General features: G+C 49.7%; 1 protein-coding gene across 1 annotated transcript in view; it reads right to left on the bottom strand.

Annotated features, from left to right (window-relative positions):
* Positions 1-122: 122 nt before the first annotated feature.
* The window catches only part of LOC132826372 (interleukin-7 receptor subunit alpha-like), a 59,932-nt gene continuing 37,009 nt past the window's right edge, over positions 123-23,045 (bottom strand). Inside the window, exons 3-7 of the mRNA XM_060842253.1 lie at positions 20,708-20,862; positions 16,781-16,961; positions 11,531-11,609; positions 2,135-2,210; positions 123-961 (exon numbers count right to left, since the gene is read on the bottom strand). Of these exons, the coding sequence (XP_060698236.1) occupies positions 425-961; positions 2,135-2,210; positions 11,531-11,609; positions 16,781-16,961; positions 20,708-20,862 (1,028 nt within the window). The 3' untranslated portion in view covers positions 123-424. The remainder of the gene's footprint in view (positions 962-2,134; positions 2,211-11,530; positions 11,610-16,780; positions 16,962-20,707; positions 20,863-23,045) is intronic.

Genomic DNA, 23,045 nt, shown 5'->3' with positions numbered 1-23,045 from the left:
GAGGTTGGGGAACGTGGGTCTCGGGGGGTGGGGTTTGTGGGTCTTGGGGGGTTGGGAAGTGTGAGTATGTGCGGGGTGGGGTGTGTGGGTCTCTGGGGGGGGTGGGGAGTGGGTCTGGGCGGGTGGGGGTTTGGGGTGTGTCGATCTCGGGGGGGTGGGGAGTGGGTCTTGGTGGGTGGGGGGTTGGGGTGTGTGGGTCTCTCGGGGGTGGGGAGTGGGTCAGGGTGGGTGGGGGTTGGGGTGTGTGGGTCTCGGGGGTGGGGAGTGGGTCTGGCCGGGTGGGGGGTGGGGTGTGTGGGTCTCGGGGGTGGGGAGTGGGTCTGGCCGGGTGGGGGGTTGGGGTGTGTGGGTCTCGGGGGTGGGGAGTGGGTCTGGGAGGTGTGTGGATCTGGTGGGTGATGGTGACGGGAGAGGGGTTACATTCTCACTGGATCTTGTACAGGTTGGACATGGTGATGTATGATTGGTCAGATGTGGTAAGAGGGCATCCCTCAGCTAATGTAGATCCCAGAGCTGTCCCTTGATCCACTTGATCAATGCAAGATTGCCCAGTGCCCTGATCACCGAGCCTCTGCCCCCCACACGCTGTGCCATGGTTGTGGCTGTGCCCAGGGGTGGTTTTCCTCACTGTGCTCTGACCCTCTGGCCCTGGGACAAGGTCGTGGTGAGACTCAGGCAGCCCCTCACCCTTGGGGTCTCTCTTGGCCAGCCTCACATCCTGTGGACTGTCCGCCCGGTCCTGGCCCGCACACTTCCCTCCTTGCCAGCTGGTGTCCCCGATGCCTCCTGGTGCTCTGTCTGTCATCAGCAACTCCCTCTCTGGTGCGGTGTTCCTGTCAGCAGCCTCACTCCCTGAGGATGGGGCACAGCGAGTCATCCAGGTTCCTCTCACCTGAATCGTGTCCACTCGACTCTCCATCACATCCAGAAAGCTGGACGGATTAAAGCTCACCGCTACCATCTGTAACACAGAGCACAGCTCCCATCAAACACTCCCAGGACAGGGACAGCACGGGGTTAGATACAGAGTAAAGCTCCCTCTACACTGTCCCCCATCAAACACTCCCAGGACAGGGACAGCACGGGGTTAGATACAGAGTAAAGCTTCCTCTACCCTGTCCCCATCAAACATTCCCTGGACAGGGACAGCATGGGATTAGATACAGAGTAAAGCTCCCTCTACACTGTCCCCCCATCAAACACTCCCAGGACAGGGACAGCACAGGGTTAGATACAGAGTAAAGCTCCCTCTACACTGTCCCCATCAAACATTCCGTGGACAGGGACAGCATGGGATTAGATACAGAGTAAAGCTCCCTCTACACTGTCCCCCCATCAAACACTCCCAGGACAGCGACAGCACGGGGTTAGATACAGTGTAAAGCTCCCTCTACACTGTCCCCCCATCAAACACTCCCAGGACAGGGACAGCACGGGGTTAGATACAGAGTAAAGCTCCCTCTGCACTGTCCCCCATCAAATACACCCAGGATAGGGACAGCACAGGGTTAGATACAGAGTAAAGCTCCCTCTACACTGTCCCCATCAAACATTCCCTGGACAGGGACAGCACGGGGTTAGATACAGAGTAAAGCTCCCTCTACACTGTCCTCCCATCAAACACTCCCAGGACAGGGACAGCACGGGGTTAGATACAGAGTAAGGCTCCCTCTACACTGTCCCCCCATCAAACACTCCCAGGACAGGGACAGCACAGGGTTAGACACAGAGTAAAGCTCCCTCTACACTGTCCTCCCATCAAACACTCCCAGGACAGCGACAGCACGAGGTTAGATACAGAGTAAAGCCTCCTCTACACTGTACCCCATCGAACACTCCCGGGACAGGGACAGCATGGGGTTAGATACAGTGTAACGGTCTCTCTACACTGTCCCCCATCAAACACTTCCAGGACAGGGACAGCACAGGGTTAGACACAGAGTAAAGCTCCCTCTACACTGTCCCCATCAAACACTACAGGGACAGCACAGGGTTAGATACAGAGTAAAGGTCTCTCTACACTGTCCCCATCAAACACTCCCAGGACAGAGACAGCACGGGGTTAGATACAGAGTAAAAAACCCCTCTACATTGCTCCCTGTCACACACTCCCAGCTCTGTATGCTAAGCCTACCTTGTTTGGTTTCATGTAGAGCTTGTCCAGCGTGGATTTTGGGTTTGGAATTTTGGGCCAGATGTGTGGCTTGATCCTGGAAGGAGAACATTTGAATAAATTCATTGTCCACAGTCAGAGCGCAGTGGACAATCTGAGATGGGTTATTCCCTGTGACCAGGATATTCCCCATGTCCTAACACACTACCTCCATCAGGATAGCTGCATGTGCATGTAGTTTGCAGAGGGATTGGAAAATGTCATGGTGTGATGTGTTTGGGGGCAGAGAGATTGCTCAATGTGGAATTTCATTTGAAGGCTGGTGGATCAACAGGAGCGGAAGGAGCCAATTGGTCCATTGAGCCACTCCACGAGACAATGAGATCGTAGTTAATCTGCACCAGGCTCCCATCCAGCCCCAAGAACACTCCGCTCCCTTGACATCAGTAACCTGTCTGAAATAGTCTGAGTAAAGACAAAGACCCAGTGTCCACTGCTGTCTGATGGAGACAATACCACAGTGTAACACTTCAGAGAGAAAATAATATTATCCTCAACTCCATCGTGAATAGACAATAGGTGCAGGAGTAGGCCATTCTGCCCTTCGAGCCTGCACCACCATTCAACATGATCATGGCTGATCATCCTTAATCATATCCTTATCTCCATAACCCTTGATTCCACTATCCTTGAGAGCTCTATCCAACTCTTTCTTAAATGAATCCAGAGACTGGGCCTCCACTGCCCTCTGGGGCAGAGCATTCCACACAGCCACCACTCTCTGGGTGAAGAAGTTTCTCCTCATCTCTGTCCTAAATGGTCTACACCGTATTTTTAAGCTGTATCCTCTGGTTCGGCACTCACCCATCAGCAGAAACATGTTCCCTGCCTCCAGACTGTCCAATCGTTTAATAATCTTAAATGTCTCAATCAGATCCCCTCTCAGTCTCCTAAACTCAAGGGTATACAAGCCCAGTCACTCCAGTCTTTCAGTGTAAGGTAATCCTGCCATTCCAGGAATTGACCTCGTGAACCTACGCTGCACTCCCTCAATAGCCAGAATGTCTTTCTTCAAACTTGGAGACCAGAACTGCACACAGTACTCCAGGTGTGGTCTCACCAGGGCCCTGTACAGCTGCAGAAGAACCTCTTTGCTTCTATACTCAATCCCTCTAGTTATGAAGGCCAGCATGCTATTAGCCTTCTTCACTACCTGCTGTACCTGCATGCTTACCTTCATTGACTGGTGTACAAGAACACCCAGATCCCTCTGTTCTGCCCCTTTACCTAAATTGATTCCATTGAGGTAGTAATCTGCCTTCCTGTTCTTGCCACCAAAGTGGATAACCATACATTTATCCACATTAAACTGCATCTGCCATGCATCTGACCACTCACCTAACTTGTCCAGGTCACCCTGTAATCTCCTAACATCCTCATCACACTTCACCCTGCCACCCAGCTTAGTATCATCAGCAAATTTGCTAATGTTATTGCTGATACCATCTTCTGTATCATTAACATATATTGTAAAAAGCTGCGGTCCCAGCACTGATCCCTGCGGTACCCCACTGGTCACTGCCTGCCATTCCGAAATGGAGCCGTTTATCACTACTCTTTGTTTCCTATCAGCCAACCGACTTTCAATCCAAGTTAGTTCTTTGCCCCCAATACCATGCACCCTAATTTTGCTCACTAACCTCCTGTGTGGGACTTTATCAAAAGCTTTCTGAAAGTCCAGGTACACTACATCTACTGGATGTCCCTCATCCATCTTTAGAGTTACATCCTCAAAAAATTCCAGAAGATTAGTCAAGCATGATTTCCCCTTCATAAATCCATGCTGGCTCTGACCTATCCTGTTACTACTATCCAGATGGGTCGTAATTTCATTTTTTATAATAGACTCCAACATCTTTCCCACCACTGAGGTCAGACTAACTGGTCTATAATTTCCTGCTTTCTCTCTCCCACCTTTCTTAAAAAATGGTACAACATTAGCCACCCTCCAATCTGCAGGAACTGATTCCGAATCTATCGAACTCTGGAAAATAATCACCAACGCATCCACGATTTCCCAAGCCACCTCCTTCAGTACCCTGGGATGTAGACCATCAGGCCCCAGGGACTTATCAACCACCAATTCCTGGCAAATATAAATTCCCTTCAGTTCAAGTCCTTCAGCCACAGTTACCTCTGCGAGATTGCTTGTGTCTTCCCCAGTGAACACAGATCTGAAGTACCAATTCAATTCCTCTGCCATTTCTTTGTTCCCCGTAATATATTCCCCTGTTTCTGTCTTCAATGGCCCAATTTTAGCCTTAACCATTTTTTTTGCCTTGCACATACCTAAAAAAGCCTTTACTATCCTCCTTTATATTTTTGGCCAGTTTACCTTCGTACCTCATTTTTTCTCTGCGTATTTCCTTCTTAGTAATCCTCTGTTGTTCTTTAAAAGCTTCCCAGTCCTCTGTTTTCCCACTTATCTTTGCTATGTTATACTTTTTCTCTTTTAACTTTATATGTTTCTTAACTTCCCTCATCAGCCACGGCCACCCATGCCTCCTCCTGGGATCTTTCTTCCTTTTTGGAATGAACTGATCCTGTAACTTCTGCATTATACACAGAAATACCCGCCATTGTTCCTCCACTATCATCCCTGCTAAGGTATTGCACCATTGTACTTTGGCCAGCTCCTCCCTCATAGCTCCATAATTTCCTTTATTCAACAGAGATATTGTCACTACTGATCGTCCCCTTTCCCTCTCAAATTGCAGATTGAAGATTATTGTATTATGGTCACTACTTCCCAATGGCTCCTTCACTTTGAGGTCCCTGACCAATTCTGGTTCGTTGCACAATACCAGATCCAGAATTGCCTTCTCCCTGGTCAGCTCCAGCACCAGCTGCTCTAAGAATCCATCTCGGAGGCACTCCACAAAGTCTCTTTCTTGGGGTCCAATACCATCCTGATTCTCCCAGTCTACCTGCATGTTGAAATCCCCCATAACAACTGTAGTAACATCTTTGCGACAGGCCACTTTCAGCTCCTGATTCAACTTACATCCGACATCCAGACTACTGTTTGGGGGCCTGTAGATAACTCCCAAGAGGGTCTTTTTACCCTTAGTATTTCTCAGCTCTATCCATACTGACTCTACATCCCCTGATTCTAGGCCCCCCTGCGCAAGGGACTGAATATCATCCCTTACCAACAAGGCCACCCCACCCCCTCTGCCCGTCAGTCTGTCCTTACGATAATACGTGTAACCTTGAATATTCATTTCCCAGGCCCTGTCCACTTGAAGCCACGTCTCAGTTATCCCCACAATATCGTATCTGCCAATTTCCAAAAGAGCCTCAAGCTCATCCATCTTATTTCTAATGCTTCGTGCGTTCATATATAGTATTTTTAATTTGTTACTGCTCTCACCCTTCCCATCAACCCCTATTTCACTCAACCTTACAGCATGATCCCTTTCTGAGTTTTCTGCCTCATTGATACAGTTGTCTTTCTTGACTTCCCTTGTTCTAACTTTCCCTCCAATTTCCTTCTTAAACATCCAGTTTGTCCCCTCCCCCTCCGCCCGCTACTTAGTTTAAACGTAGCTGTGTTGCAGTAGCAAACCTGCCTGCCAGAATGCTGGTCCCTAACCTATTAAAGTGCAAACTGTCTCTCGTGTAGAATTTATGTTTACCACAAAACATACCCCAGTGATCCAAGAATTTAAATCCTTGCTCCTGCACCAATTCCCCAGCCACACGTTCAAGTCCATTATCTCCGTGTTCCTGGCCTCACCAGCCCGAGGAACTGGAAGCAAACCGGAGATAACCACCTTGGACGTCCTGCTTTTCAGCCTTCTTCCTAGTTCTCCGAAGTCCCGCTGTAGTATGTTCCTCCTCTTCTTCCCGACATCATTTGTGCCGACATGTACCACCACCTCTGGCTCTTCACCTTTGTCCTTGAGGATTTCCTGCACTCTGTCTGTGATGTCTTTAACCCTGGCACCAGGAAGGCAACACACCATCCTTAAATCCCGTCTGCTGCCACAAAAACCCCGGTCAGTTCCTCTCACGATGGAGTCCTCTATTCCCACGGCTCTGTGCGATGCCCGACTCTTCCGCTCTGCCTCTGCGCCAACTTTTGATTGACAGACCTGGCTGCCTCGCGGACTGGCAGTGTCATCAGTCTCCACTGTTTCCAAAGGCTTCAACTTGTTCCTGACAGGTACCTCCCCCGGGGTCTCTTGCACCTGTCTCCTCTCTGCCTTCCTCATCGTCCGCTCTCTTCTGTTCTCTTCTGGTACGATTGGTGTAATAACCTCACTGAAGGTCTTGTCCAGAAAGATCTCATTCTCTCGGATGAGCCTAAGATCCTTGAGTTCTTTCATCAGCGCTGCAATATGCTCTGTCAGTAGCTGAACGTGCACACACTTTCCACACTGATACAAGCCAGACACACCAGAGTCGTTGACCTCCCACATCAAGCACGTAGTGCACTGAACCAGCTGGGCAGTCATGTCTTCACCCTCTTCAACTGTGGCGTAATCACTTCACTCAACCTCCTTGTCAAAGATGGGAAACATTTGGTCTTAAACTATCTCCCGTGTTCAGGTCTCCTCCTCCTGGTGTGTAGTCTGTCAGGCCCCCTCACAATCTGTTATGTTTCAATAAGGTCACCTCTCATCCTTCAAATGGCCAAGGCAATCAGGCTGAACCTCTCCAACCTGTTCTAATAAGACCGTCCCTTCATCCCAGGAATGAGGTGAGTGAAACTCATCTGAACCACTTTGATGCTACACAGATACAGACTCGAGTGAGTGACAGGAAAGCGAGAGGTGATGGTAAGTTGATGTTTTCTTTGAGCTGGAGTTCCCTGGGGGTTATTGTGGGGTAGCCTTGCCTTTCCTGGTATACAACAATGACCTCGATTCCCAGGCCACTCTGTGGGCAGCATTCTGTTACCCCTTTTGTCTATCATGCTCATTTCCTCCTCAAAACTTCAAATCCATTGGTGGAGAAGGCTCTGGGGACCGAGTGTAAGACCGTCAGGAACAGGAGAAAGCCATTCAGCCCCTTGAGCCTGCTTCCCCATCCAATAGGATCATGGCTGATCTGACATTCCTCACACCCACTTTCCTGGTCTTCCCCCTTGACCCAGTGACTGATCAAGAATCTCTCTCAGCCTTAAATATACACGAGGACTCTGCCCCCACAGCCCTCCCTGTGACAAGGAGTTCCAAAGACTCACCACCCTCTGAGAGAAGGAATTCCTCCCCATCTCAGTCTGACATCGGTGCCCCTTCATTCAGAGACTGTACCCTCTGGTCCCAGACTCTCCACTGAGGGGGGACACTCTCTCAGCGTTGACCCTGACAAACCCCTTAAGAATCCAATCTGTTTCAGTGAGACCACCTCTCACTCTCTAAACCCCAGTGGGTAGAGTCCCAACCTGTTTAACCTTTGCTCCTAAGACAACCCCTTCCCTCCCCAAACTGGGATCATCAAAGGGAACCTTCTCTGAGCTGCCTCCAATGAACTGGTGTCTTTCTCTTCAATAAGGGACTAAAACAGCTGGCAGTGCTCCAGATGTCCTCTCCCCAGCAGCCTCTACACTTCCAGTAAGACTTCCCTTACACTCCAACCTTCCTGAAATATGGGCCAACACTCCATTCGCCCTTCCCGATGACCTGCTGTCCCCTGTGTGTGAGCTTTCTGGGTTTGGTGTACACGTTCCCCCAAGCCCCTTTGTGTTGCAGCTTTCTGCAGTTCCTCTTCATTTCAATAATATTTGTGTTTTTCTCCCTTTCCCAACTAAACCACCTCACACTTTCCCACATTACACTCCATCAGACAATGTTTTGCTCACTAACCCATCAATATCTCTCTGGAAACTCAATCTATCCCTGCTCCCCATCTGCCTATCCATCGATTTTTATATCAATTGCTAATTTGGTTACAGTATGTTTGCCTCCTTCCTCCAAGTGGTTAGTGTGGAATGGAGACAGTACAGATTCCTGTGGGCCCCCACTGATTACGGGAACACCGACCTGCACAGGAAGCCTGTATCCCCACTCGCTGTATCCTGCCCATTAACCGATTCTCTATCCACATCGATATCCCACCTCCCACACCATGGGCTCTTACACCTTCACTGTTTGTGACGTACTTTGTCAAACGTCTTCTAGAAGTTCAAAAATAACCTGCTGGTTTTCCTCTATCTATTCTAATTGAAACTATGATAAATTAACACAATTTCCCTTTCATGAAGCCAGGCTGCCTCTGCATTATTACATTCAGATTTTCGAAATGTTCTGCTATTATTCCCTTAATAATTGATTCCAATATGTTTCCAACAACAGACATTAGGCTCCATAGCCTATAGATACCTGTTTTTTTGCCTCTCTCCCCTATATTAGTAGTTCCCCAATCCTGTGGTACTTCTACAGAATCTAAGGATTTTTGGAACACTAGAACCAATGCATCCAGTATCTCTGTAGCTACCCCTTTTGTGATCCTACGTTGCAAGTGACCAGGGCCAGGGGAATTATCTGCCTTTAAGGTAAGGAGCAGAAGGTTTAAGGGAGATTTCAGGAAAGCAATGCAAGCTGAGGGTCTGTAAATGCCTTGGTCTGTCTAAACACCTTGTGATCTACATGCTCTTGTTTGCTATAATCTGTCAATACTGCTCACAAAACAAAACTTTTCACTGTACTTCAGACCATAATAAATCAAATCAAACTTCCCCAAATGGTAGTGGGTGCCTGGAGCTTGTTGCCTGAAACGATGTTAGAAGCAGGAACCGTCAGAACATTGAGGAAGTATTTAAATGGACACTTCAAATCCTACACAGGCAAGACCATGGGCCAGGTGAGGATCAGTGTGATTCGATAGATGGATGTTTGCTGACCAGTATGATGGGCCAAAGGACCTCTTTCTGTACTGTAGAAACTTTATGACTGCTTTTTGCATGCTGCATTTTGGAAAGGCAAATCTTAGCAGGACTTACACACTTAATGGTAAGGTCCTAGGGAGTGTCGCTGAACAAAGAGACCTTGGAGTGCAGGTTCATAGCTCCTTGAAAGTGGAGTCGCAGGTAGATAGGATAGTGAAGAAGGCGTTTGGTATGCTTTCCTTTATTGGTCAGAGTATTGAGTACAGGAGTTGGGAGGTCATGTTGCAGCTGTACAGGACATTGGTTAGGCCACTGTTGGAATATTGCATGCAATTCTGGTCTCCTTCCTATTGGAAAGATGTTGTGAAACTTAAAAGGGTTCAGAAAAGATGTACAAGGATGTTGCCAGGGTTGGTGGATCTGAGCTACAGGGAGAGGCTGAACAGGCTGGGGCTGTTTTCCCTGGAGCGTCGGAGGCTGAGGTGACATTATAGAGGTTTACAAAATTATGAGGGACATGGATAGGGTAAATAGACAAAGTCTTTTCCCTGGGGTTGGGAAGTCCAGAACTAGAGGGCATAGGTTTAGGGTGAGAGGGGAAAGATATAAAAGAGACCTAAGGGGCAGGTTTTTCACACAGAGGGTGGTACGTGTGTGGAATGAGCTGCCAGAGCAAGTGGTGGAGGCTGGTACAATTGCAACATTTAAAATACATCTGGATGGGTATATGAATAGGAAGGGTTTGGAGGTATATGGGCCGGGTGCTGGCAAATGGGATATCTGGTCGGCATGGATGAGTTGGACCAAAGGGTCTGTTTCCATACTGTACATCTCTATAATGCTATGACTCCTAAGTATTCAAAATCATTCAGCAGAACCTTCTTTCGAGCTCTACCATGAGAATTTCCTGCTCTTCTCAGTTCTTCTCAGATGACAGTTAAATGTCACCATTGGCACACAGTATGCATGACACAGCATGTACCACATTTCCCCTATTTAGTAGCTTCTGAATTTATACAATCTTAAACTAGAGATTCCACACTCATTTTCAAATGTACCTTTCCCCTGAGATTAGATTAGATTTCGCTTCGGCGGGTCGGTGTGGACTTGTTGGGCCGAAGGGCCTGTTTCCACACTGTAAGTCTAATCTAATCTAGATTCCCTACAGTGCAGAAACAAGTCCACACTGACCCTCCGAAGATTAACCCACCCAGACCCATACCCCTACATTTACCCCTTCACCTAACGCGACAGGCAATTTAGCATGGCCAATTCACCTAACCCGCACATCTTTGGACTGTGGGAGGAAACTGGAGCACCCGGAGGAAACCCACGCAGACACGGGGAGAACGTGCAAACTCCACACAGTCAGTCACCCGAGGCTGGAATCAAACCTGGGTCCCTGGCGCTGTGAGGCAGCAGTGCTAACCACTGAGCCACCGTGCTGCCTCATTTGGTTTTGAGTATTCCTGTTTACTGTTAGCTGAGTATTATTTTTTTGACAGGCTTCAAACTGACATTTTTTTTTGCAGCCTCTTTCTCCTTGATCTTGCTGGTCCTTTCTTCGTCCAATAGGAACATCTTCCCTCCCAAGGAGCTTCCTCATTCCCACTAAACCTGGACCCCTGCCTTCCCAGGGACCACGCTGGAGCCTGGCCAAGCCCACCAGTCACTCACCCATTGGTGCTTCTTCATTTCCCAACCACTCGCTGATTCTCCAATCACAGGTTGTATCTCTCCTGTATGCTGCTGATTGGCATCCTATCGAGCCTATCAGCAGAGAGTTTGGGACAAAACCAGCCAGTGATTGGAGGAACAGATTCTCCCCACTGCTGCCCTCTTGAGAGTGGGGATTTGGGGGAAGAATTGGGAATAAGAGTGGGTGTGAGGTGAAGGATTTAGGTTGGTGTAGAGTGGAGGATATGGGTGGACATGGAAAGGGAGATATGGATATGTGTGATATGGGGGAATATATTTAGATATGGAGTAGGGAACATGGATGGGAGTGAACTCATAAGGATTGGGCCTTTGGAGGGGATTAAATGGGCAAGTAGAGTCAATAATTATGGAATCACAACAGCATTGAATCAGGCTATTTGACCAATCGAGTCTACACCGACCACCTGAAGATCAATCCACTGCCCCAACCCTGTCCCTGTAACCCTGCCTTTCCCATGGCTAACCCACCTAACTTACACATCCCTGAACATTGGGCAATTTCCCAGGGCCAATCCACCCTAACCTGCACATCTTTGGACTGTAGGAGGAAACCCACACAGACACAGGGAGAATGTGCAAACTCCACACAGACAGTCACCCGAGGCTGGAATCGAACCCGGGTCCCTGGCACTGTGAGGCAACAGTGCTAACCACTGAGCCACTGTGTCATCCAATGATGGGGGGGGAGAGTGTACACAGTGTGGGGGAGCTAGGGTCAGTGATGGGGGAGGGGGGTACACGGGGCTGGGGGATGGGGATTGCTTGTGGTACAGTTTATGTTTCTGTGTAGTCTGTGCACTGACCTGTTTTCCCAGCAGAGTACACTGAGACCGATTACGATGATGAGAAGCAGGGTCAGTAAGGACATGGTTAGCTTGATACCTGTAGCCAAAAGCCAAAATATAAGCACATATCAGAGAAATGGCATTCCACTGTGGCTTTCAAATAGCACCTTCTGCCTGTTTCACTATCCTTGTGTAGTGTGCATGTAGTTTGGTTGTATTTACCCAGGACAATCTCAGAGGTGTGCGGGCCAGGGCTATTCAGTCTGTCGGATGAGTTGTGACAGTGATTGTAGTGTGGGACTGACACCAACAGGGTGCATTGTCCAGGCTGGGTTTGTCCGCCCTGTCACAGGGTTGAGATTGCCTCCTTGGGACTGGAATGAGATTACAGAGAGTGGGGAAGGACCCTGCTGACATTGTCCAGCTGTCTGCCAGCAACATCAGCAGGACCCCGCTGACAGCATTGGAGAAAGCTCAGCATGAAACTAAAAAGCACAACTTCAAAAGTAATAATCTCAAGATTACTCCTTGGGTCATGAACACGTCGTCATACAGTCAGACAGCGCAGAGACAGACCCTTCAGCCCAACTCATCCATGCTAACCAGGTTTCCCAAACCAATCCAGTCCTGTGTACCCATGTTCAAGTCATATCCCTCTAAACCCTTCCTATTCATTAACACATCCAGATGCCGTTTAAATGCTGTAATTGTACCAGCCTCCACCACTTCCTCTGGCAGCTCATTCCATGAAAGCACTACCCTCTGTGTAAAAACGTTGCCCCTCAGGTCCCTTTTATATCTTTCCCCTCTCACCTTAAACCTATATCCTCTAGTTTTGGCACTCCCCTTCCCTAGAGAAAAAAAACCTTGTCAATTCACCCTATCCACGCCCCTCATGACTTGATAAACTTGTGTGAGGTCACCCCTCAGCCTCCTACACACAGCACAACGTGAAGCCCCTTTGTCTATACTCAAAGCTCTGACCATTAAAGGCAAGCGTCCCAAATGCCGCCTTCAGAATTACCTGACAAAAGTCAAGGGAAGGAAACGATGCTGAAGGGATCAGGTTTAAGATACACAACTGAACCTGTATTGGGACAAATTAATGATGAGCATCCACTAATTGTATCTGATGCTCTGAACTGACTCCATCCCTCTAGACAATAGTATAACAGACACATCACCTGAATGTTCCTACCAATCTCGCGGCATTTGGTTTTAAAATGATTTGATTGTGAATATGCTAAATAGCTGAGGAGCCACAGCCTCTGGGATAAACAATTTTAAAACTTCACACCTTCAGAATTCATATCCTTAAACTTTGTGATGAAAGCCATTTTCTGTACTGGGAAGATATTTTCGTGCGAAATAGGATTCAATGCAAGAGACGAAATTCTGTTGTGCCCAGTGATTGGGTGATGCAGGGGATCATTCCAAGGTTTTGTGTCAGTCACTCAGAAGAGATGGGAGGGGGGGGGTGTTCACTGAAAGGATTTTCAGTTTCAAAAGGGTTACGGTAGCATTGAAGAAAGAGCTGGAGGTCGTCGATATGTTCTGAGTGCCGGTTTTTGGCCGTCCTACAGGGAAGGTATCAAGAGCGATTGGAAAGCTGTGCACAGTTAGAGTGAATTCATGATGAATTTGCAAAGCTGTGTGAATGTGTGGCTCACAGATCAGTGTGAGAGAATTGAGTTCCAATTCATTGGGTACTGGCTCCAGGTCTAGGGAAAAGTGACGGTTATACCAGTGGGGCATTGCCTGAACTGGAAACAGAGACCTACCAAATCATATCACCGGCATCTTCAAACAGGCTTCAAACAAACTAGTGGTGAGGTGGGCAAACATAGAACATAGAAAATACAGCGCAGTACAGGCCCTTTGGCCCTCGATGTTGCGCCGATCCAAGCCCACCTAACCTACACTAGCCCACTATCCTCCATATGCCTATCCAATGCCCGTTTAAATGCCCCTAAAGAGGGAGAGTCCACCACTGTTACTGGCAGGGCATTCCATGAACTCACAACCCGCTGAGTAAAGAATCTACCCCTAACATCTGTCCTATACCTACCACCCCTTAATTTAAAGCTGTGTCCCCTCGTAATAGCTGACTCCAGACGTGGAAAAAGGTTCTTATGGTCAACCCTATCTAAACCCCTAATCATCTTGTACACCTCTATCAAGTCACCCCTAAACCTTCTTTTCTCCAATGAAAACAGCCCCAAGTGCCTCAGCCTTTCCTCATGAAGAGACATTTGAAACCATGTCCCAGAACGTCACCTGAGTCTCTCTGGATTATTAGTCCAGTGATAAACCCAGAAGGCCACCCTCATTCCCAGGCCACCATGTCCCACCTTCCTGCACCAGGCTCATCTGGTTATGTGTAAGGTGTCTCCATGAAGTCAAAGTAAAGGGGAATGGTTTGCAGAGGGAGTGCAACTGAACAAATCTGTCAGCTCCGTACGTGGCCAGTTTATTGAGGAGACATCTCGTCAAACTCCAGCCTATTCCCAGTAAGTTGTCAGTGAGAAAAGACACACTTTGTGAAAGATTCTTATTTGCTCTCATCAGGACAATTCACAAGAATACCAGTTCATGAGGAAAATCAAGGCTTTGGTGTGTGAAAGGAGCCTGCTGATTGGTTGGCCAGTGGACTCTGATTGGTACACAGGGTGGCACAGAAAAAGCAGCCACTGATGCTGATTGACAGTTAACAGCCAGGTTTTATTTACATTTTAAACCCCACAGGATGATTCTGATTGGTCAAGGCATTTCCCTGAGAAATTAAACACTGAATGGTTATCATTGAAATTGGTGAGTTTAACACCACCTCCTGCAAGTTCCCCACCCTGATTTGTCCCTCATTGTCACTGGAACAAAATCCTGGAATTCCCTCCCTCAGGGCATTGTGGGTCACCCTACAGCACATGGGCTGCAGCGGTTCAGGAAGGCAGCTCACCCCCACCTTCTCAAGGGGCAACTAGGGATGGGTAATAAATACTGGGCCCAGCCAGTGACATCCATGTCCCATGGAATAATTTTTAAAATTTGGAATTTAGAAAAATATGGACTTATTAAGGATAGGCAGCTTGGCTTTATGAAGGGAAGGTCTCACAAAGTTGATTGAGTTTTTTGAGAAAGTAGCAAAGATGATTGGTGAGGGCAGGGTGGTAGATATTGTCAACATGGACTTTAGCAAGGCCATTGGCAAGGTCCCTCATGGCAGGCTGATACAGAAGGTGAAGTCACGTGGGGTCCACAGTGAGCTGGTACGGTGGAGACAGAACTGGCTCTGTCCTAGGAGGGTAGTGGTGGAAGGGACTTTTTCTGACTGGAAGTCTCTGACTAGTGGTGTTCTGCAGGGATCAGTGCTGGGACCTTTGCTGTTTGTAATATATAGAAATGACTTGGAGGAGAATGTAGGTGGTCTGATGGGTAAGTTTGTGGACGACACAAAGATTGGGGGAGCTGCGGTTAGTGAGGAGGATTGTCAGAGGATACAGCGAGATATAGATAGGATGGAGACTTGGGTGGAGAAATAGCAGATAGAGTTTAATCCAGACAAATGTGAGGTGATGCATTTTGACAGATCTAATACAGGAGGGAAGCAGTGAACAGCAGAACCCTTAGTCTCATCAACACAGAGAGGGATCTAGGCAGACAGGTTCCCAGTTCCCTGAAAGTGACAACACAAGGATAAGGTGCTCAAAAAGGCACAGGGATGTTTGCCTTCATAATTTGGGTGGCGTGTGTAAAATTTGGCAAGTCATGTTGTAGCTGTACACAACTTTAGTTAGGCCACATCTGGAACACTGCGTACAGTTCTGGCTGCCACATTACGGATGTGGGGACTTTGAAGAGGGAACATAAACGGTTTGCCAGGATGTTGCCAGGTCTGGAGGGTGTGAGCTACACGGAGAGATGGGCAAAAACTTCAGATGAACATCAGATGCTGAGAGACAGCCTGATGGAAGGTTACAAAATTATGAGAGGCATGGACAGAATGAGTAGTCGGAGTCTTTTTCCCAGGCAAGAAATGTCCATTACTAGGGGACAGTTAAAAGGAGATGTGAGAGCCAGGTTTTTTTTCCACAGAGGGTGGGATGTGCTGCCAGGAGGTGGGAAAGACGGATACAATGGCAATGTTTAAGCAGCACCTTGACAGAGACATGAGTAAGGAATAGAGAGATACAGACCACACAAGCGGCATAGGGTTTTTAGTTTAAAACGTCATCATGGGTCAGCCCAGTCCTGTACTGTTCATTGTTCTTCGTTAATTCATGGTCATCTTTCAGCTTGATTTTAATTCCAAGTTAATGAACTCCGTTTGAAAGTCACTGTGTGCTTTGGTCAGATTCAAACCTTTTCCCAGAGCACCAGCCTTGGTGTCTGAGTGACTAGCTCAGTGTCATTACTCGTGTGGTCCTGTTCTCTGCTTTGTGAGGGGTGAGAGAAAGTGCTGCCCGAAGCATTAAGGTAAACTCTCACTTTCCGGACTGTTAGCAGAGCGCTGTCACTGTAAATCTGAACAGTCATGTCGGATTGGAACACCAGTGGCCAGGTTGACTGACAGGAGCTGGATGCTCTATTTCTGTTCTGATTTCCTTTGATCTGAGATGGCCAGAGGTTTGTCAACATTCACTGGAAAGTGTACACAGCACACCAACAGGCCATTCGAGCCGTCCAGTCTATGATGGCACGTACTCTCCACACAAGGGAACAGCTCCAATCACATTCACCCCCCATTCCCAAATCCCTCCAGCACCTTCTCCTCCAACTCCTTCTCCAACTGAATCCTGAGGTAGCTTCTGTTTAATCTGTGAACATGGGTAGTGTATTGCACACCATCACACCTCTACGCAAAGGTCCCTCCTGCTGTGTTCAAAATCTTCCCAAGTGAATCTGATAGAAACCAGTTCTCAGTCCAGACCCTCCATCCCTACAGACTCTCTGCTCCCAGCTACAACAAAACCAAAATCCTACAAATGCTGGCAATCTGAAACAAACACAGAACGTGCTGGAGAAACACAGCAGGCCTGGCTATATCTGTGAGAGAAGACTTCAAATATTGATTGTGTTTCTCTCTCCCCAGGTTGTTGCTGGACTTACTGCATTTCTCTAGCAATTTCGGTTTTTATTTCTGCCTCTAGGTATCCTGTCCCTTCGGTTTAAACATTTGGGACATTGCAGTGGTGAAATGACCCTCAACAGTGCGTGTCCTACAGTGTGTCCACTGTGAGGATGTGATATCGATGTGAGTGAAGTGTTTACCTGCGCTCAGTCGGTAAGCACGTTGTGGGGTTTGGAAGTTCACGGTCTCACTCCATTCGCTCCATATTCCCTTGAAGTATTTCTGATCAGGAATCGATCGAACCCGGACCAGATACTCGGAACTGGGAATCAGATTCTTCATCAGCAGTCTCAGAGAACAGGCAGTGACATTCATATTCTGCTGGTGAAGACAGAAGGCCGTTAGTGTGAGATACTGACCCACTCTGAGACAGAGGGCTGTTAGTGTGAGATACTGACCCTCACTGAGACAGACAGAGGGCTGTTAGTGTGAGATACTGACCCTCACTGAGACAGACAGAGGGCTGTTAGTGTGAGATACTGACCCACACTGAGACAGAGGGCTGTTAGTGTGAGATACTGACCCACACTGAGACAGAGGGCTGTTAGTGTGAGATACTGACCCACACTGAGACAGAGGGCTGTTAGTGTGAGGTAACCTGGCCTGCTGTGCTTTGACCAGCAACACATTTGCAGCTGAGGTACTGACCCACACTGAGACAGAGGGCTGTTAGTGTGAGATACTGACCCTCACTGAGACAGACAGAGGGCTGTTAGTGTGAGATACTGACCCTCACTGAGACAGACAGAAGGCCATTAGTGTGAGATACTGACCCTCACTGAGACAGACAGAGGGCTGTTAGTGTGAGATACTAACCCTCACTGAGACAGACAGAGGGCTGTTAGTGTGAGATACTGACCCACACTGAGACAGAGGGCTGTTAGTGTGAGATATTGACCCTCACTGAGACAGAGGGCTGTTAGTGTGAGGTACTGACCCTCACTGAGACAGAGGGCTGTTAGTGTGAGATACTGACCCTCACTGAGACAGACAGAGGGCTGTTAGTGTGAGATACTGACCCTCACTGAGACAGAGGGCTGTTAGTGTGAGGTACTGACCCTCACTGAGACAGAGGGCTGTTAGTGTGAGATACTGACCCTCACTGAGACAGAGGGCTGTTAGTGTGAGATACTGACCCACACTGAGACAGAGGGCTGTTAGTGTGAGATATTGACCCTCACTGAGACAGACAGAGGGCCGTTAGTGTGAGATACTGACCCTCACTGAGACAGAGGGCCGTTAGTGTGAGATACTGACCCTCACTGAGACAGACAGAGGGCTGTTAGTGCGAGATACTGACCCTCACTGAGACAGAGGGCTGTTAGTGTGAGGTACTGACCCTCACTGAGACAGAGGGCCGTTAGTGTGAGATACTGACCCTCACTGAGACAGAGGGCTGTTAGTGTGAGGTACTGACCCTCACTGAGACAGAGGGCTGTTAGTGTGAGATACTGACCCTCACTGAGACAGACAAAGGGCTGTTAGTGTGAGATACTGACCCTCACTGAGACAGAGGGCTGTTAGTGTGAGATATTGACCCACACTGAGACAGAGGGCTGTTAGTGTGAGATACTGACCCTCACTGAGACAGAGGGCCGTTAGTGTGAGATACTGACCCTCACTGAGACAGACAGAGGGCCGTTAGTGTGAGATATTGACCCTCACTGAGACAGAGGGCTGTTAGTGTGAGGTACTGACCCTCACTGAGACAGAGGGCCGTTAGTGTGAGATACTGACCCTCACTGAGACTGACAGAGGGCTGTTAGTGTGAGATACTGACCCTCACTGAGACAGACAGAGGGCTGTTAGTGTGAGATACTGACCCTCACTGAGACAGATGGACTGACCTGGCTGTTTCATGACTGAGGTACATGTATGAGACCTGTCTGAGGGGCTCCACCTGCTGGAGATTCAAGCACTGAGACTGTTTCTGTGGAAGTGTGGCATTTGTACCAAATCCCACCTTGACCTGGCGAATAGCGTCTCTCTCAGTTTGCTTGTTTTTAACTGTCAAAAAGTGTGGTGCTGGAAAAACACAGCAGGTCAGGCAGCTTCCGAGGAGCAGGATAATCGACACTTCGGGCAAAACCCCTTCATCAGGACTCCAGCATCTGCAGTCCTTCCTTTCCCCTCACTGTTTCTAACTGTGTCAGCTTGTTCCTCGTCTTTCACCCATTCTTCATCCCCACCCTAAGGTGAGGGAAAGGTACTCAATGAGGTCTCTTCACTGTCTTCCTTACCCCCTTGTCTCCCAATGTCTGAGACCATTCTGTCCAGTCTCTCTGCTAACCCTTTCCCAGTTGGCCAGCGCAAGCTTACCCCCTGCTCACCCCAGCCCGTTTCCATCGTTCTGTTCCCTGTTTTTCTCTCACCCCCTGCTCCTTCTCTCTCTCTCCTCTCTCTCCCCACTTTTCTCTCTCAGCCCTTCCTTCTTTCTCTGTTCCCCTCTTCCCTTCCTCACTCTCTCCCTCATTCTCTCTCTCTCTCCTCTCGGTTCATCCTGTTCATGAGGCCCACCTCTTGCTGCCCTCCCCTGTTTCCCCCCCGCCTCAATACCTACCCACCCTCTCATTGGGGTTCCTCTCCCCTTTTAATCTGTGATCATGGCACCAGCCCCTACAACCTCCTGGCAACCCCCTGCCCCTCCTCAACTCCCCCTGGCTCTGGCTATCCGGTCTCATTCTCTCCAAGCAGACAGGATTCAGACCGTTCCAGTCAAAGTTACAGTTCACATCCTGTGAGTGTCACGATGTGAAACATTCCTGTCTTGTCCTTCCTGACCTGTGACACAGCGTCCATCCTGCCCACCTCTGACCTCTCGTTCTCTCTCTCTCTCTCTCTCTCTCTCTGACCTCCAGCTCAGTGCTCTTGCTCCCAGCAGCATGGATCCTAGCCTGGCTCACTGAGACCAGGCAACCTCTCCCCCTCCCCGCATCTATCCTCATCCCCCCCTTATTTCTCATCAGCTGCTAGCCTCTTGTCATCGCCCACTGAGACAGTATTAGCATCCACCTGTACATGGAGATACACATTCTCTGTCCCACTGGCTGCTACCACAATCCCTCAGCCATAGCTCCATTATCACAATGTTACTCTGATACCCAGCACGGACTGATTCAAACATTTCTCCAAAACATTCCTGGGAATACTTTTGATATTGGATTCAGTCCCTGCTCAGAACTCCGTGACTGAGCTACCAACTGCACTGCTCTTCCTCGTGGTGAATTTTGATCTCTTTTTGGAATGTGGGTGTCGCTCGCTGGACGAACATTTATTGTCTATCTCTCATCCCCCTGGAGAAAGGGATAGCGAGCCTGCGTAGTGTAATTAAGAGGAGTGTGTGAGATGAGGGGACAGCGTCACTGAGAGGAGTGGGCTGTGGGGAAGGGGCTGGAGAGACTGTCACACACCTGCTGCTGGGATGTACCTTTGGAAAGGAAGTTTGGAGAGAGAGTTTGGGTGGAGCTTTGTCCTGAGCAGCTCTGTGACACGGACTCAGTGCTGTCAGGTCTGTTCCCCGAGGTGAACACTGACTGCGCCTGGAGGAACATCAACTCAGGGAGAGACATTCTGTGGTGTGTCTGAAACCTGTTGGTCTTCCAGAGCAAGGAGCTGGCACCGACTGAGTGTTGCAGACTGAACCATTCCACGTTCCGGGATTATAATCTGAGGGACACACCAAAGTTGCCAAGGGACAGTGGGGAAAGACCACTGTCTGAGCTCCTCCTCCTGAGGGTCCATTCAGTTATCAGACCCTCCCAGGGTCTGAAATATATGTAAATGTGGTCTTGTTTAAGGGATGCCTTGGGTTTCTGTCTGTTCCCTGTATGTACAGACACTACAGAATCCAACTGCTCTAGTGACTAGGGATGTAGACAATGATATTTTATGAATAAAGTATATTTTTGAAATGAAAGTCAGTGTCACTGTGTCATGCCCCTTGCCGTCTCCCCCCACCCTGCATGCCCTTCCCTTTGCCTCCTAGCCCCCACCCCTCGCCCTTTCCTCCTCTACCCCATCCCCCACCCCTAGCCCAGTCCACCCAGCCCCCCCCCCCAGCTGCGTACCTCCCAGGGTGGTTCCGAGCTGCAGTAGGAGACCTGGTGGAGCAGTGTGTCCCTGAGCTCGGTGAACCTGATGGGGGCACTCTCCCACGTCAACTCGATCTCCGCCGCTGTGGTCAGGACACTCACTCGTAACCGTATCGGACTCTCCGGCTTCACTGTGGGGAGAGAGCACAGCACAGCCGTCTCACACTCACCGCGACTCACACTCACCGCGGTCTCACACTCACCGCGACTCTCACTCACCGCGACTCTCACTCACCGCGACTCACACTCACCATGGTCTCTCACTCACCGCGACTCACACTCACCGCGGTCTCACACTCACCGCGACTCACACTCACCGCGACTCACACTCACAGCGGTCTCACACTCACCGCGACTCACACTCACCGCGGTCTCACACTCACCGCGACTCTCACTCACCGCGACTCTCACTCACCGCGACTCACACTCACCGCGGTCTCACACTCACCGCGACTCTCACTCACCGCGACTCTCACTCACCGCGGTCTCACACTCACCGCGACTCTCACTCACCGCGACTCTCACTCACCGCGACTCTCACTCACCGCGGTCTCACTCACCGCGACTCTCACTCACCGCGACTCTCACTCACCGCGACTCTCACTCACCGCGACTCACACTCACCGCGGTCTCACTCACCGCGACTCACACTCACCGCGACTCTCACTCACCGCGGTCTCACACTCACCGCGACTCTCACTCATCGCGACTCACATTCACCGCGACTCTCACTCACCGCGACTCTCACTCACCGCGGTCTCACACTCACCGCGACTCACACTCACCGCGACTCACACTCACCGCGGTCTCACACTCACCGCGGTCTCACACTCACCGCGACTCTCACTCACCGCGGTCTCACACTCACCGCGACTCTCACTCACCGCGACTCTCACTCACCGCGGTCTCACACTCACCGCGACTCACACTCACCGCGACTCACACTCACCGCGGTCTCACACTCACCACGACTCTCACTCACCACGACTCACACTCACCACGACTCACACTCACCGCGATCTCACACACACCGCGACTCACACTCACCGCGACTCACACTCACCGCGATCTCACACACACCGCGACTCACACTCACCGCAAACTCACACTCACTGCGATCTCACACTCACCGCGACTCACACTCACCGCGACTCACACTCACCGCGGTCTCACATCGCGACTCACACTCACCGCGACTCACACTCACCGCAAACTCACACTCACCGCTAACACACACTCACCGCAGCTCACACTCACCGCGATCTCACACTCACCGCGATCTCACACTCACAGCTAACTCACACTCACCGTGACTCACACTCACCGCAATCTCAGACTCACAGCGATCTCACACTCACAGCAAACTCACACTCACCATGATTCACACTCAAAGCGATCTCACACTCACCGGGACTCTCACACACAGCAAACTCACACTCACCATGACTCACACTCACAGCGATCTAAAACTCACCGCGACTCACACTCACCGCGATCTCACACTCACCGCGATCTCACACTCACAGCAAACTCACACTCACCACAACTCACACTCACCGCGATCTCACTCACTGCAACTCACACTCACCACGACTCACACTCACAGCAAACTCACACTCACCGCGACTCACATGCACTGCGATCTCACACTCACAGCGATCTCACACTCACCGCGATTCACACTCACAGCGATCTCACACTCACCGCGACTCACACACACAGCAAACTCACACTCACCATGATTCACACTCACCGCGATCACACACTCACAGCAAACTCACACTCACCGCGACTCACACACACAGCAAACTCACACTCACCACGATTCACACTCACAGCGATCTCACACTCACCGCGACTCACTCACCGCGATCTCACACTCACAGCGATCTCACACTCACCGCGATCTCACACTCACAGCAAACTCACACTCACCGCGACTCACACTCACCGCGATCTCACACTCACCGCGACACACACTCACAGCAAACTCACACTCACCGCGATCTCACACTCACCGCAAACTCACACTCACCGCGATCTCACACTCACCGCGACCTCACACTCACAGCGATCACACACTCACAGCAAACTCACACTCACCACGACTCACACACACAGCAAACTCACACTCACCGCGACTCATACTCACAGCGATCTCACACTCACCACGACACACAGCAAACTCACACTCACCGCGATCTCACACTCACCCCAAACTCACATTCACCGCGATCTCACACTCACAGCGATCTCACACTCACAGCGACCTCACACTCACAGCAAACTCACACTCACAGCAAACTCACACGCA

The sequence above is a fragment of the Hemiscyllium ocellatum genome, chromosome 2 (genome assembly GCF_020745735.1).
Source record: "Hemiscyllium ocellatum isolate sHemOce1 chromosome 2, sHemOce1.pat.X.cur, whole genome shotgun sequence".
Lineage (NCBI taxonomy): Eukaryota > Metazoa > Chordata > Chondrichthyes > Orectolobiformes > Hemiscylliidae > Hemiscyllium > Hemiscyllium ocellatum.
The sequence above is the reverse complement of the archived record's forward strand: the minus strand, read 5'-3'. Positions and strand labels throughout refer to the sequence as shown.